Raw genomic sequence first — 16,137 nt, 5'->3', positions numbered from 1 at the left:
TGTGAGGACAGCCAGTTTGTCATTTCCTTGTGCCCCCACTGCTAGCTCAGGGCTAGACAGGGAGGTGCTCAGGCCATAATTGGAAGTCATCAATAGAGAGCAGTGAGTGCCAAGTCTCCTGCTACTCTGCAGCACTGGGGGCTGCCAGACTGCCATCTGGTGTATTTCTGGATGAATCCAAAGTAGGTGTCAATTTATGGTTATTCAGGCCCTCAGTAAACCTTTTTCCTGTCTTCAGCACTTATGTTAGGTATTTCACTGTTTGCTGGTATCACCAATAGAAGGGAACTGATTAAGTCGGTTTTGCTATTTGTTAATTACTCTAATACAAGATTTCTCAGCCTTAGCATATAACTTGCGGTACTGGATCATCTTTTGTTGTGGGGGTACCCTCCCCCGGTTGTCGTAACCAAAAATGTCTCCAGATATTGTAAATTTCCCTGTGGGACAAAATTGCCACCCCCCAACCCCTTGCCTGATGAGACCAGATGGAAAAGAGGGAAAAGATCTGAAATTTCCTCTGCAGAGAAACTGTTATGGAAACCTTCTTACTTCCACTTGGGGCAGCAAGGACTGTATCAAGCCATATTGCATTTGCCCCTTCTGTGGCTGAATGCCAAAGGCAAGAGTGCTGGGCCCCCAGTCCTGGTCTGGAGTGCAAGGCAGGCCTCAGAGAGGAACTGAGCTCCAGTGTATCAGGGTTATGGGAGTGGAGGCAGAAATACAGGGGTGTTCATGGCCCAGGCACAGCTGGGAGAATCCTGTCTGTGTCCTGGATGTCATTTGTTACCAAACTGTGAAGAGCCATGTTTGGCCAAGAAGTTAGCACTCCTGTCTATGTACATAGTGGAGTTACTGAAGTTAAAACACGGGGGCGGGGGTGGGGGGATGGACCAAAGCTGTGCTTTTAGTTCACTTGCTGTGGTGAGCAGTGTATAGTTGGGATGGAGAGGGGAGACTGAGGTAGGGGGACAGTGTGGAGGTTGTTCCCTTAAATTCAGTGATCTCCTTGGCAAACTCGTGTCTGATCATCTGAATTAGAGTGGGTGGTTCAAGAGGGCTGGGAGCAGATTGAACTTTTAATGTGAAGCTTCCTGTCATTTGCTCTTCATACAATGGTGAAAACAAGGGCTCCTAGACATTTGTGATTTACTTGTCACTTCCAAATTGGAGTGTGTGAGGCAATCAGGAGCCAGATCTTGTTAGCTGGGTCCCAGGAAAAGCCTTATAGACCTTGGCAGCAGATCATCCTCCAGAGCTAATATGAAGGATAAGTGGTAGATTTCACAGGAGCCACTGAAAACTGCCTGAGTTTGAAAGGCCTGGTGATGCCCACCTAGGCTGTGAGTGAGGCTGGGCAGCTTTGACACAGCAGGCTGCACCTCAGAGGAAGTGGACAGGGCCCCCTGGGAGTCAGCACACAGCAGACTTCCCCAAACAACTGCAGGCGATGAACCTGCTGTTCAGTAGGAGGTTGCCAGCTATAATTACTGCTTTGTGCTGGCTCTTTTGCTTGTTAATGCATTTGGGTAAATTGACTATAACAGATGGGCCTGTCAGGCATCTTGGTTTCCAGGCCAGACTTGGGTGACTTGTGCCCTGGTGACCCTCCCCCACCAACAGAGCAAACTGTCCTAGGAGGAGCCTGAGAAGAGGCCCAGGCTGGGCCCAGGTGGGCTCACTATATCCTGCCTGCCTCTGGAAAGGGCTCTACACTAAGTATAAAGTCAAGGCTATCATCCCACCCTGCCCCATGATCTTGAGCAAATCCTTCCCTTTCTGGGGCCATGGTTTGTTGATCTATAAAATGAGAGGGTCCAGTTAGAGTTACTCTGGAAGTTTCTTCCAAGTTCTATGTTCTTTATTATGTGTCCATGGTTGTGTCTGTTGAGCTACCAACAGAGAAGATTCATGCTTGAAGACCAAAAAAAAAGCCTTTAAAAGCAATTTCTATTAAAGTAGTTATGTAAAAACTAGACCAAGGATCCCCAAGACCAAATGCTTCTCCCCTTTTCTTGCTGACTGTGTTTCCTCTTTTGCTGACTGAAGCCAAATTGAATTAAACAATTTGCCTTGCTTCTGTTCCCCCAAATGTTTCTCTAGAATGATTGTTTAGATTTCAGAACTCTAGTTATTCCTTTTTGCTCACCTTTTGCCATGTGCACATGCATGTGTACACACGTTTCTCTGCCAAAAATAAAGTCAAACAGTTGTAGATAAAATTCTGTGGTTAATTGAACTCACTGTGTGTGGTTTCTGAGATGGCATTCCCTGGTAGATTTTCTAGGAGGAAATGCGGGTGGGGAGTGCTAATTTGGAAGTCTGATAAGCAAACATTTATAAACAATTCCACTCTTCCTTCATCAGTGAGGAAGAAAGGTTTGTTCTCTTATTCCCTAGGCAGTGAAACAGAAAAGTGTGGTCTCATCTGAAGAGGAGGAGGACAGTGGTTTTGCTGTTGTTTTTATTATTGTCATCCCATGCACTTTACAGAACCCTCTCAACCCATTATCTGACTTGCTACTCCCCACAGCTCCAGCTCTGGGGTAGAGGGACCAAAGGTTATCACTTAGCCAATGAAGACCCCCCCCCCCCCCCCCCCCCACTTTAAGTAACTTACCTGAGGCCACAGAGCAGATTTAGCACTTGGTTTCCTAACTACCAGGCCTGTGCTCTTTCTTCTCAGCACTGCCTTTGTGAAACTGGGCCCTAGCACCAGCAGCTCCATCACTTCCTGTTGGGGCAGTGGATAAGCCTTGTTTCTCCAGCCTTCCTACAGAGAATGCTGGTCTGTCTCCACAGGCCACTATCCGGTAGGATCTAATAACATCTAGCTGATTAACATAGGGTGGAACTCTTTGTGCAAGGCCTGTCTCTCAGGGAAGGGCAGATTCCCAGTGGCACAGAGGATGCCATCTGTCAAGGCAAGATGGGTTAGCACTGGAGACAGAACCCCCAACAATCTGCAAGGTCTTGCACACACGCAGAGCACCCACAAGCAGGATCCTCTCCAGACCCTGCCCCAGCTGGGTACAACAGGCTAAGGAACCGCTTGGTTATGTAGAAAAGTTTTGTCAAGACCTCCATCCCTCTTCCACCAGTTCTGTTCAAGGCTGCAAACTGACCTTGGTTTTCTCAAAGGATTGTTGGATCTGTTTTTGATGTGTATATACAAAGAATTTACTGTGGGAAAAGGGCTTGGTCTACCTCAAAGTGCAATTTGAGTGTTTTTCCTTCTGTTGTATATTTATCTATCCATCTTAGACAAAGAAATGTTCATGACATATATTGCTTTGCCTTTTGGTGGAGGCAGGGTTTTTTGTTTGTTTGTTTGTTTTTTTCATTCTTTGTATCTTGTGGTAAATGGTCTGTGCTGTGGACACTCTGTCTTGGTAGACTTGAAATATGTTGTTGTTGTCAGATGAAATAGGCTTTGGGGCTTCATTTCCTAACTTTATCCCCAAATGAAAGTCTAAAATGCAAATCTTTAAAAATATATTTTTATTGATTTCAGAGGGAAAGAGAGATAGAAACATCAATGATAAGAGAGAATCATTGATTAGCTGCCTCCGCACACCCACATTGGGGATTGAGCCCTCAACTTGGGCATGTGCCTTGACTGGGAATCAAACCGTGACCTGGTTTATAGGTAGACATTCAACCACTGAGCCACGCTGGCCAGGCTAAAATGCAAATCTTTGTCATAGGATTAGCCCTTTGTCTGTGGCCTGATCTTTTTCTCTCCCCTGGTGATCCAAGTACTGTTGATATGCTGTTTATCTTTTTTCCACATTTATTTTTTTTAATAAGAGAAAGTTTATTTAGAAAGTCACAGAGGTAGAAGAAGTGAGCTATGGAAATGACAAAACCAGGAAGAAGCAGTGAGGGTCCCTGGCAGGGCTACATCCTAGGTCAGTGATGGCGAACTTATGACACGCGTGTCAGAGGTGACATGCGAACTCATTTTTTTGGTTGATTTTTCTTTGTTAAGTGGCATTTAAATATATAAAATAAACATCAAAAATATACATCTTTGTTTTACTATGGTTGCAAATGTCAAAAATTTCTATATGTGACACGGCACCAGAGTTAAGTTAGGGTTTTTCAAAATGCTGACACGCCGAGCTCAAAAGGTTCGCCATCACTGCCCTAGGTCCTGGGCCCTCACCCCTGACCAGTAGGCAGGAAGGCAGCCATGTGACTGTCTGGTGTCCTGCTCCCTGATTGCTTCTCATCTTCATTGGAAAGTGCCCATTCTCTCCTGGGGAGTAAAGTGGCCCTCCCTCCAGCACTCTCACCATCCCCATCTTTATCTCTAGAGCCAGAGGAGGCTGTTTTCTCTCTCTTCCCACCTCTTTCCCCAGTCTGTCTTCATAGTCTGAGTGGTAGGAAGGAGTGCCAAGTGCCAGGGGATAGTGTTTGGCTCATCTGCACAGGAAGCTCCTGATCATGGCTTTGGCCTGCTGGTGCGATGCCCACCAGCATTCCCACCAGCAAGGGTTAAAGCCCAGGAGCCCCACAGCTTCCCTGCATCCATGTCCTCATAAAAGCCTTTTCTGCATAGCCCCTGGGCTGCCTCAGGCTCCCTGGCAGAAATCTGATAAGGGTCCTCTTTGTTGGGACTGTCAGTCTCTTTTATTGAAGAGGGAACTGGAGAACAGCAGCATTTCTTGGAGTTGGGATACTGATAAGGCCCTGGATTCCTGTCATAGGGAGGGTGATTAATTACTCTGAATCCTGGCTCTTGCTTTGATACCAGTGACTGACAGTTCACAGGCTTCCCCATCAGGTGCTCATGCCCCTTCTGAGAGGCTAGATTCAGCCTCCTGCTAGGCCAACACTAGTGACCTGCAAGGAGCTCTTTGCATTGGCGGTTTGCTTCTTTCCTGGTTCTAGGCAGGATGCTCTTGTATTTGTCATGGAAGAGGTCTGTCCCCTCTCAGGTGAAGAGCCTCCTTAGTTATAATCCAGCCAGAGAGCAGTCCTGAGACAAAGAAATGAGCCCCTTCCCCTCAAGGCTGGGAAAGAAACATTGCTTGTGGCCTTGAACTTCACAGATGGTCGGTCCTAAGCCACCCAAAGCTCTGCACAGAAGATCCCAAACCCTCCATCTCAAGGTCACTTGGCAACATTATTTCATAATTCAGGCAACTCCTAAAATCAGGTCACCCTCCCTTTGGTAATAATCACAACTATCAATTTTTGTTTTTAAGTTTTTATTCATGGTCTCATAGGACTTTAGAACTGAAAGGCATCTAATCCAAAATCGTCATTTCACAGATGGAGAAAATGAGGCATGAATATGTCACTTTCCCACCCCCACACCAGTATGATGTATTGTTCTCTTTTTTATTCAGGCAGGGTAAACTCAGCTAAAAGGCCTCTCCCCGTCTCTCATTATAGTTGAGTCTCCTTGGGACAAAGGAACTGGCTACCACGTCCATTAGGGACAGAGCAGACTGCAGAGACAGACTATCCTGAATGTCTTGCTTCTCTCTTAGTTGTCAGGAGAATGAGGCCAGGGCAGGATTTGTGTCTGGATTATCTGGATAATGTGAGAAAACCAGACCGTTGTCCAGAGCTTGTGCTTAGAGTAGGCTCAGCTTTGTTTCTCACAGTTCCAGGGTATCCACCTGCACTGGGAGGTACTTTTAGCTGTTTTGCAGAGGGCCAACCACAATGAAGAATGCACTCCTTTTCCTCATCCACTAATCTCTGGAGCCACACACGGCCTGTGTGAGGAAACACAGATCCTTGTATGCCCAGAGTAAGGCTGGGCCAGCGCAGATGGTACCCTCCACCAGGGTTCCAGTGCAGCCCTAGCCTGTGATTTCTCTGTGAAGGTGCTGGGAAGAGGTCACTTTAGTTAGGTCTATGGCCTTGACTTCAAACGCCACTTTGCCCCTTCCTTGCCTTCTCAGGTCTAGTCTCTACCTTTTGTTTCCTTTGCCCCCAAACAGTTCTAAGCCGAATACAGTCACACTCTATGTGACTATAAAAAGGTGAATTCTTAATGAAATTTCTACATCTATAACATTGTTGTCTTTCAAAGAAGCCATCTCAGATGGCTAGATGTTTAGTGCAGTGACTATTCAGAGTAAATTTACAATTCCTCTCTGGGAGTTGGCCTTCAGAGGCAGTTGGGTGCATGGATAAGAGGCTGCTGCAGACATCTCATTGGGAGCCAGTGAGGGCCTGGTCCAGTGTGGTAGCTGCAGGCTGGAAAGGAAGACACCTTTGCAAGGTACCTCAACGGAAGAATCAGTGCAGCTTCCTAACAACCTAAAGGTTGGTGATAAAGGAGAGAAGAGGAGTCAGTGCTGCCTCAGCTTCCTGCCTAAAACCTCAAAGAATGATGTGTTGTTGGAAGAAAGAAGTAATGAGAAAAGGGAACTAGCTTAGGGGATAAAGGTGAGCTCATTGCAAACACTCTGACTTGGAGTGAGCAGGTCACACGTGAAGATGTCCTGGAAGCTTCTGGAAATATGAGTTTAGGGGGCCTATGTGAGGGGACCTGTGAGTGGTCTTCATTGAGTCTCCAGGCAATGCCATGGGGGGAGGGGGATGACCTCGCCAAGGCCTTCAGTGAGCTTAGGCAGACAGGCGTCGAGAGGAGATGGACCTTGGTCCTATGCTGCCAGGAGACTAGCTCTGCTGCATCCTCAGACTCTTGTCTTATGACAGGAGTAAGGTTGACTGTTCAGAACAGCACAGAGAGAAAAGTTAACTAACATACAAGCTGTGTCTTAGGAACATACCAGCAATCCTTGAGAGTTTATCTATGAGATTTTGAATCTAATTCTATGACTTCTTTGTCCTTGACCCTCCAAAGACTGCTTGGTCAAGACAAAGACCTTGGAGGCCTCTCCCTCCCTCCCCACACTGATAAAGAGGCCTGGTCTTGCCATAACAGTTCCACTTGTTCATGCTCGCACTGCTTGAGTTGGTGAGGCCAACATTTCAGGGCTGAGAAGAGAATGCCATTCCTTGAGGGATAAGAAGCAGGAGGAGCCTAAACAAACAGCCCGTCTCTAATCCGGCTGGCCCAACATCTACCGGGCAGTCAGTGAGGTTGGGACAGTGGGAGGGGCCAGAGGAGGAGCAGCCTGTACAGTACAAGGAATTTGCCATTAAAAGGCAACAAGTCTCATATGCTGCCCTGGACCATGACCCTTCCCTTTGGAATTCTCCCCTCTGACCTCCAGATCATTAATCCGAAGGCTGCCAAATGACAGTCATCCATCACGCCTCCTGACTAGTGCCTGTGAAAGGCACTTGGCTCTGCCTTCCCTGCATCCCCCCCCCCTATCCCCCCCCCACCCCCCACTCATTAGTGGGCCTTCCTGCTCAGTGCCAGGTTTCGTAGTCACAGCTCTGGCTCCTCTTACTTCCCTTCAAGGCCAAGGGGTGGAAGCTGCCCCTCCCTTTCAAAGGCCAGAGAGGGGGTGGAGTGATTAGTGAAGAGAGAATTGAGTGGCTTTTCACTGCCCTGGAAACTTGTGTTTCCTGCAGCTCCTTTGATATGGCGGGGACACAGCAGGAGAGGAAGGAGGAAGCAGTTATCCAGGGGGATGAACCAGGCAGGAGCTCCCCTGTCAAGGGAGTCAGGGCTCCTTGAGAAGGGGCTGACTGGCACGTGAAGGCTGCAGAGGAGTGAGCTGCCACATCATTAAGAAAGAATCTGGACTCAGTACTGCTAGGAAAATTAAAAAATCCAGTCCAACCCTCTTATTTGTAGATGGAAAACAGATCCAGAGATGCTCCGTGTTTTACCCAAGGCCACACAGCCTGTGAGTAGGACCTGTCTTTCTGTTCATCCCAAGAGAAGTGGCAGCTAGTCTGATAGCTTCTAGGCTTTGGGAGTTTGAGTTAAATTATACTTCTAAGCAGATTCATGAACACATTTCCAACTGAACAAAAAGTGGGCATACACAGGTGTCTTTTTTTCTCTGCTTGAGGATGATGCAGCCCTCTGTTTCTCTCTTTGGACAATCACAGGGACCCCTATCAACCGAATCCCTATCATGGCCAAGCAGATCCTAGACCTGTATATGCTGTACAAGCTGGTGACAGAGAAGGGTGGCCTGGTGGAGATCATCAACAAGAAGATATGGAGGGAGATCACCAAAGGCCTGAACCTGCCCACATCCATCACCAGTGCCGCCTTTACCCTGAGGACCCAGTGAGTGGCCAGGGCCTTGGGGAAAGGAGACTGAGACTGGAGAAAGGGAATGTTTCAACTTAGAGGAGAGAAAGGAAGAAAATTCCACTGTACAGTGAACAAGATGTGTGGGATTCCTGAGACAGCCAGGAGCTTTCTGAGGTGAATCCCTCACTAGACCAAAGTAATGATGAGAGCCGTCATTTCCCGAGTTGCTGCATGCTGCTGCTGCAGCATTCTGTTGCTTTCATAACACTCTGGAAGTTGCTCTGTGACGAGCAACTGACATACCAGTTAGGTAGCATGTCATGTCCTTGTTGAAAAGTTGAAAGGGTTTATCTATTGGAATTGTTCCAGCAGAAGTGGGGGATAGCGCCAAACCAGTATAGCAGGCCTTCTTTCAAGGTACTTGGGTAGAGAATTGCCCCTGTCTGACCAGCCTGACTTGGGATGATTAGGAGATAAGGAGCAAGACAGTCATGTCATAGTACAGGCTTCGTTTCTACCAGAGTTCTAAAAAGGTGCCACAATGACCATTGGCGGAGTTGCCCTTTATTTCCCTTAGTGAATGATGCCTCCACTTTGAGCAGTGCTCAGAACTGAGTAGCAGTTAGAGGGTCCTGGACCAAGGCGGTCAGCAGTCCCAGGCTTTCTCTTCCGCTGGGTGCTCCAGGTGGTGGTCCTCTGTCCTAGAGGCTACTCCCACAGACCACACAGCTCAGACGGGCAGTCTCTGGTGCATGTTTTGATTACTCTTGCTTGCTTCCTTCCTTCCAGGTACATGAAGTACCTCTATGCTTACGAGTGTGAGAAGAAAGCCTTGAGCTCCCCAGCTGAGCTCCAGGCAGCCATTGATGGCAACCGGCGGGAGGGCCGCCGGCCCAGCTACAGCTCTTCCCTCTTTGGCTACTCGCCCACTGCCACGGCTGCTGCCACCAGGGCCCCTGCCCTTCTCTCCACACCCAAGATCCGCTTCCCTGTCCTTGGGCTGGGCTCCAGCAGTGGTACCAGTGGCAGCAGCCCTCGGATACCCCCAGCAGCTACTCTCAGGAAAGGTTTGCAGGGCTCTGAAGGAGGGGGAAGGAGGGAGGAATGGCGCCAAGTTTCTGTGTGTAGGACCTGGGTGGGAGGGTGGATTGTGGGTCTGTCTAGCTCTGGTGCCTTTGCCAGGTGATGGAGTCCCGGTGACAACAGTACCTGTGCCAAATCGTCTGGCTGTGCCCGTGACCTTGACAGGCCAGCAGGCTAGCACCCGGATGGCCACGCTGGAGCAGCTGCGGGAACGGCTGGAGTCAGGAGAGCCCCCTGAGAAGAAGGCTTCCAGGCTGTCAGAGGAGGAGCAGCGCCTAGTGCAGCAGGCCTTCCAGCGCAACTTTTTCAGCATGGCCCGGCAGCTACCCATGAAGATCCGGGTCACTGGCAGGGGTGAGTGTGGCTTGGACCCTTTCAGGGGCCCACCACATCCCATAGGACTGGAGTGGCGCTCCTCCAGATAGATCTCAGTTCACCAAGCCAAGGTCATTTTCTAGAGGAGCAGAAATTGCCTCAGGCAGTGCCCTATTCTTTAGCAGTAAGAAGAAGCAGTGCTTTCTAGAGGAGGAACTAGAGAATTTCAGGGACAGTAGCTGTATCTCCCCCCTGTACCCCCCCTCCCTCCCCCCAGCCTTTTGATCTGTCTAAATGAAAGGGCTCAGCCTTCACTCCAGTACCTTACCAGATGTAGGGATTGTAGGCAAGTGCAAGGCAGATCTGGGATAAAGTCAGCACCTCTGTTCCTGAGACTCTGAGGGGCCGAGATGCCTCCGGCCAAGCTGCCAGTGTCTCTCAGAACAAGTGGGAAGGAGGAAGCATAAGTTTGGCAGCATAATTGACAACCTTTCCCTTCCTCTTTGCATTTTTCAGGTGCCCCACTTTCATATTCCCTGAACCACATACTCCATGTCCCTTGTTCCTCTCCCCACCCTTCTCTCCTCACACACATTTTCTTTGCCATTTATTTCCCTTGATGCTGTCTCAGAACAAACATGAAATAAGTGTGTGTGTGGAAGAAACCAGGTGTGGAGGGAGGGAGCTGTGCATATTCCCAGGCAGCCTGTCTCTCTCCCACCTTCCCATGGTTGAGGAGCAGAAGGAGGCTGGGGTGACAACCAGACAGCAGGGCTCTGCTGTTACCCATTCAAGGCCAGGTGCCCTGGTCCTGCACGTGCCAGAGGCTAACAGAGCAGGCAACTTACCTGGAGGAATTCTTGGCCCTGTGTGTAGTGAGCGGGCAGAAGTGAGCTGGGCAGCGGCCTTCCACAAGCCCCCATTGCCCAGCTGAGATGAAAAACCAAGTACTGGGTAGGTAGACCCTTTCCTTGAGGACCTCCCACCCCAGTGAAGGGGAAGGCAGTGGCAGCAAGGTGAGGCCTCAGGCAGAGACTGGATCTTCCTGATCTCCGGTTCCCCAGCTGATGTATAGTGTGCTCAGGGACGTTTGACACATTTCTTTGAAAGCTCCAGCATACAGCTGTGAGCCAAGAGAAGCCTCCTTGCTGATGATGATCCCTTTTTTCTTCAATCAGAGAGTTGGGGAGGTGAAGTGGCTCAGTGGAGAAAGCAGCAACAGGACGTTAGCAAGTCTGAGTCCTCCTGCCAGACCTTATGCTCAGGAGAAGGTTATGTAGATGCTTTCTAACAGTGGGCCTTGGCCTGCTGTGGCCAGACCGGGGGCATGGGAGCACCACAGAAAGGACAACAGACGTGCCAGAAGGCTTGACCAGGCCCTCTCTCCTTTGTCCTCAGCAGAAGACAGATCAGAGGCCTCGGCTACAGCACTGAATCTGACCTCGGGCAGCATTGGGAGCATTAATATGTCTGTGGATATCGACGGCACCACCTATGCAGGTGAGGCTCTTGGAGCTTGAGGGAGGCCAGTGTGGTGGCTAGCGTCAGTGCAGCTGCCCAACGGGCCCCACTTGTCACCCTCCTGTCGCACACTTTGCCAGGGTGGCTTCCTTGTAGGTAATCTTGGGGCTCCATAGGTAAAGTGGTTCTTCTGGACTGGCAGAGGCTGAGGATTGCTAACATGATGACAGATCCCCCTCCACCTTTGACAGAACGATAGAAACCCTACACTGAACCTTTTTGGACCAGTGGTTGGCTTGCTAATTGAAAAAAAATCACTTAATGTGAAGAATCATAATCAATTCTATATCCATGCCTTAAACATTGTATTCTAAATCCACCATTATGGTCTTCTAATATTTGGACCTCCTTTCTTTGTGCTTCAACTGTTCTCTTTCTAAACCTGTCATTCCTTTCCTTTAAAATAGATCAAGGACAGACACAGGCAAAGGGATCTGAGTGTGCAGAATTGGCCTGTCTATGTGTGTGATTTTTCCTGTCACTTACAGTTTTCTCTCCCTTAGTCTAATTTGGCAGTAGTGGTTGATTGGTTAGTTGATTGGTTGGTTTAACCAGTCTTCCCAAGGCCGTCAACTTAGTTTTCATAGCAGCAAACCTCTTCCCACTCCTGTTTCGTTGGTTTTCGGTTGAGTTTGGGAATAAACCCAGCCGACTTGTGAAGCACAGCTTGATGAGTTGGGGCTAAAAAGTTCAGACATTCTGGCCAGTGGCCTTCTGCCAGGAGCCTCAGCATTAGCCACCTGTTTTACAGAGGGCATGAGAGGTGCCCTTAACATCAAAAAGGGGGGTATTTCCTCAGGGCATGCTTTTGGTCCTTTGAATTCTCCTATGCTAGAGGGCAGGGCCCCCTCAGGGCACCACCCGGCAGGCCTAATGCTCTGGGTCTCTACTGGGCTACCTGCTGTGGGCATCAGGGTAGGGCCAGAAAGGGACAGAGTTCCTGGGAGCAGCCTGCAGAGAGGTAGCCATGCCAGGCTGTCTCCCCATCACCACATACAGCATTTCAGAGGCCTTCAGAGGGCTCTGCCTGATACGGGGGGCCATCGAGGAGGCTGGGTGAGCCAGTGAGTAGGGCTGGGGTGCTCTTTGCCTTCTGGTGGTGCTTTGATGGTCTAGGACAGCGGTCGCCAACCGATGGTCCACGGACCACTGGTGGTCCATGAGGTTCAAAAGGTTGGCAACCGCTGGTTTAAGGAAACATTTTGAGCATCAGGCGCCAACTGGTGGTCTGCAGACCACTGGTGGTCCATGAGATCTGAAAGTTGGTGACTGCTGCTCTAGGAGGTTTGGGGTTGGGAGAGTGGATTCATGGAAAAAGCAGGGAAGGAGGATATTGGGGCCTGATCTCCACATCCTTTTGTCCTCTTTTGGGAGAAAGGAGAAGATAAAGCTTTTCTCTCAAAATGGGGAGCACTCAGAAGAGAGTTGAAAGTTCCCCAAACCTCAACTGCCTCAGTTTCTGTTTCACCAGTGCCCTTTCTCAGTGAGTTTGCAGACACCCAGACCAGGAACCTGAAAGTCTTTCCCAAGAGCCCCTCATGCTCATCCTGGCCCCGCAGAGCTGAGCAGACCTCGCTATTCTGTGCTCTCTCCTCCGCTCCTGCTCTCCTCACTGCCAGTGCCTGAGTCAAGCCTCTCAGCTCTCTTGCAGACCTCCATCACCCATATTCCTCCCAACCCCACAGAGCATTCTAAAATGTACATATCATGAGACCCCCTCCCTTCTTAAAACTTTGAGGGGCCTCACGACACCTACAGGGTAGGAACTGGCTTCCTTAGGGGTGTACAGACCTCCACTACCTTGTTCTCCCATCTCTCTAGCCTCATCTGCCAGCAGACCACACGACGGCATGGCCTCCAGCACGTTTGCCACCTCTCTCTGCTCTTTGTTCTCTCAGAGCTCCTCTGCCTGGCACGCCATTTCCCTTCTTCATTTGGCCACTTTTTCAAATAGTGCAGGCATAGCCTTCCCCTGGAGCCTTTCCTGAGCAATTTTCCCCTGCTCTCCAAAACCTTTTTGTTCTCACAGCACCCTGGGGACACTTCCCTAAGAGCATTTGTGACATTTCAGCAAAATTACTCTGCCCACCTGTGTCTTTGCCACCAGCCTGTAAGCATCTGGAAGCAGGACAGTGTTTGGGACTTATGTTAGCACCCGGCACGGTGTCCAGAGTGGGACCTGACCCAGTTAAATCAGTGGAATCAACGGAACCACCCTTCTCTCTTGGTCTGCTCACACTTGCTTCTCCTCCCCACCCCAGGTGTGCTGTTTGCCCAGAAGCCTGTGGTCCACCTCATCGCAGGGTCTGCTCCCCAGAGCATCAGCAGCAGCAGCAGCAGTTCTCACTGCTCACCAAGTCCTACCTCATCACGGGGCACCCCCAGTGCAGAGCCCTCCACCAGTTGGTCCCTCTGAGGGGCAGGACCCAGCTTCCACTCCCCACTCTTCTGTCGAGAGTGAAGGAAGTCGATGCACAAAATTTACCTCATCTCACGGATCCCATGTCAAGTACCAGATGTTGGGAGTTTGGACATGTCCACTTGTCCAGGCTCCATTCAGGTCCTGCTGTACTTGGGGGACAGGGAGAGGCTGGAGGGGCAGGACAAAGCAGCGTTGTCCAATCAGAGATTGTCCTGGAGAAATGGGTGGGGTCTGTGGACAGCCAGCTTCCTGGGGATTCCCAGGCCACCTCCCATCCTGGGCACAGTGTATTGACAATCTGTAAACCGACACAAGGCTGGAGGCCCTCCATATCCTTCTCCTTTAATTTATTTTCCTTCCCCTGCCTTCTGCCATGACCCCAGGGTCACTGGTCCCTTCCCCTGCTCAGTGCCCCAATCTTTAACTCTCATGTGGGTCTGCTAGGAGCCAAGCGCATGCCTTCCTATCCCTACCTGCTGAGCATGAGATGGGGCTTTCCTTACCTAACATATTGGTTCCTGGGGCATGGGTCCCTCCAATTCGAGTCTTGAAGCAGTCCTCAGTTCCGAAGGCCCATTGGACATCTGCTAAGGGAGAGGCAGAGCCTTACAGGGCTGCCCAGGCAGGCCCTAGCACCCACTTCAAACTGACCCTTTTCTGACCCTCTTGGACCCTATGCTTCCCACTTGCCCTTGTTGGTCAGCTGTGCCAAGAAAAGCCCACTTGTCCCTTGGCCGGTCTTCTCTTGGGGCCATCTTAGCCCTAACACCCCCAAGCCTGCTAACATCAGGTTCATTGAAATACCTCAGATTTGTAATTGTTGATATTTGATTCTTCAGGAAGTATTTGCATCTCTGAAGTCTTTTTATATGTGTTTTGCTGACCTGATTTTTTATTTAAAATTTTTTATTATTATAGCACCAAAGATATGAGAGCAGATCACCCCAAAGCCAAACAAATGATTTGGTACCCCAGCCCCTCTGGCCCTTCCTTGCAACCTTGGTGAGGAAGCGGGAGGCAGGCAGGAGAGATGACTCAGGGATCAGAGCGGCAGGGAGGAGGTGGAGTGGAAGCCTGGCTGGGTCCTGAAACCATACCAGTTCTGAAGATGGTCCTCCATCCATTTCCTGCCATAACAGGGCTAGTCCCAACCCCTACCCCCTACTCTCCAGTTGGGGTAGGGTATCTCCCCTTCATTTCACACTCCCACCTCAGGACAGGCAGGCCATGGCCTTTAGAAGATGAGAGAGCTTTATCTTCTCTTGAACCCTGGAGTGGAGCAGGCTGCTCCTGTGTTGTAAGGAAGAGCTGGTTCTCACACAAGGCTCTCCTGGAAATGAATAAGCCCTGCGGTATGTCGTAGACAACACGCATTTGACGTTGCTGGGCTGTAGGAGCCCATACTGGCTTGAGCCCACACCTGGCTAACATTCAGTCCTGTCTAGGAAAGGAAAGAGAATTCCAGAGCTTGAGCACAAAATGTGCTGTAGCTCTGCTGGACCTTGTCTTCTTTCCCCCATCCCCTGGCCCTCCACCAGGGCTGACCCTCTTACCAGGCAAGTGCAGGGTGTGGGCAGAGAAGGGCATCTGGGACCTGGTGCCCGGGAGGAGCCCAATTGGCTGGCACTGGGCCCACCTGAAGGTGTTACAGACATTTGCCAGTGTGTTTCTCAGGGGTTTGGTCACGAAGAATGGACTCTTCCTACCCAGAGGACACAGGGATAGCACACTGTCTTTCTGGCCATTGGATTCTATCCCTTAGGCAGCTGGCCTGGTCTCCCCTCTCAGTGAACCCTTGCTGTCCTCAGGACAGCAGCAGGGTCTCAGCTGAAAGCCTGGGAGTGGAGGCACCAGTAGGTGTCTCTAGGAACAGGGCCTAGGCCATGAGGAACCCTGAAGGCCCCACAGGCAGGCAGCCCAGGCAGCTCTGTCCCCTTGCCCTCCCCATCTTAGGTGTATTCTAGACAGGAAAAACGTGATAGCACATGGGTAGCCCAGGCAGTGGATAAATACCTCAGACGTCTTCTTGCAGCAAGTGTCTGTATATGTTGTGATTATTTTCTATCTTACATGTTCTTGAATGTTTATATTTCAATAAACCTCTACCTCTTCACACAAGCGGGTGGGTGTTTTCAGTGACTCTTCCATGGAAGTACTAAGGGAGAGGCCAAAGCCTTCAGAATAAAAAGGGACTGAGGAAACTGCTCCTCCGATCCACTGATTTTTCCTGAGCCCTTACCCCTTCACTGCTCACCCATCCTTTCCCCTAAGCACTCACTCACCTGTCTTCTGTATCAGCAGGGACCTCTGGCGATGCCTGATCACCAAAACTGACTCCAGTGGTGTCACATCAGTGTCCTGGCAGGCACAGGTCTGGGGGGTAGCCTCCATTTAACAAGCCCCCCTGTTAAAACAATTTTTTTATTGATTGACTTTAGAAAGAAAGAAGAGAAGCGTTGATTTGTTGTTCCACTTATTTATGCATTCATTGTTTTTTTCTTGTATGTTCCCTGACTCAAGATTGAACCACAACATTGTTGTGTCGGGTAATGCTCTAACCAACTGAACTTCCCTTCCAGGACCTGGAAAGCTCTTTTGAGCTCCTGCTGAATAAGTGGTCCCCATGCATGTGGAGCTCACAATCTTA

General features: G+C 49.9%; 1 protein-coding gene across 1 annotated transcript in view; it reads left to right on the top strand.

The window, feature by feature from the left end:
- Positions 1 to 15,608, top strand: part of ARID3B (AT-rich interaction domain 3B) — a 68,681-nt gene extending 53,073 nt beyond the window's left edge. The window contains exons 5-9 of the mRNA XM_070430370.1: positions 7,999 to 8,182; positions 8,939 to 9,216; positions 9,332 to 9,586; positions 10,949 to 11,047; positions 13,330 to 15,608. Of these exons, the coding sequence (XP_070286471.1) occupies positions 7,999 to 8,182; positions 8,939 to 9,216; positions 9,332 to 9,586; positions 10,949 to 11,047; positions 13,330 to 13,484 (971 nt within the window). The 3' untranslated portion in view covers positions 13,485 to 15,608. The remainder of the gene's footprint in view (positions 1 to 7,998; positions 8,183 to 8,938; positions 9,217 to 9,331; positions 9,587 to 10,948; positions 11,048 to 13,329) is intronic.
- The last annotated feature ends 529 nt before the right edge of the window (positions 15,609 to 16,137 follow it).

The sequence above is a fragment of the Myotis yumanensis genome, unplaced genomic scaffold (genome assembly GCF_028538775.1).
Source record: "Myotis yumanensis isolate MYYU_CA2020_CCGP unplaced genomic scaffold, mMyoYum1.0.hap1 SCAF_1, whole genome shotgun sequence".
NCBI lineage: Eukaryota > Metazoa > Chordata > Mammalia > Chiroptera > Vespertilionidae > Myotis > Myotis yumanensis.
The sequence above is the reverse complement of the archived record's forward strand: the minus strand, read 5'-3'. Positions and strand labels throughout refer to the sequence as shown.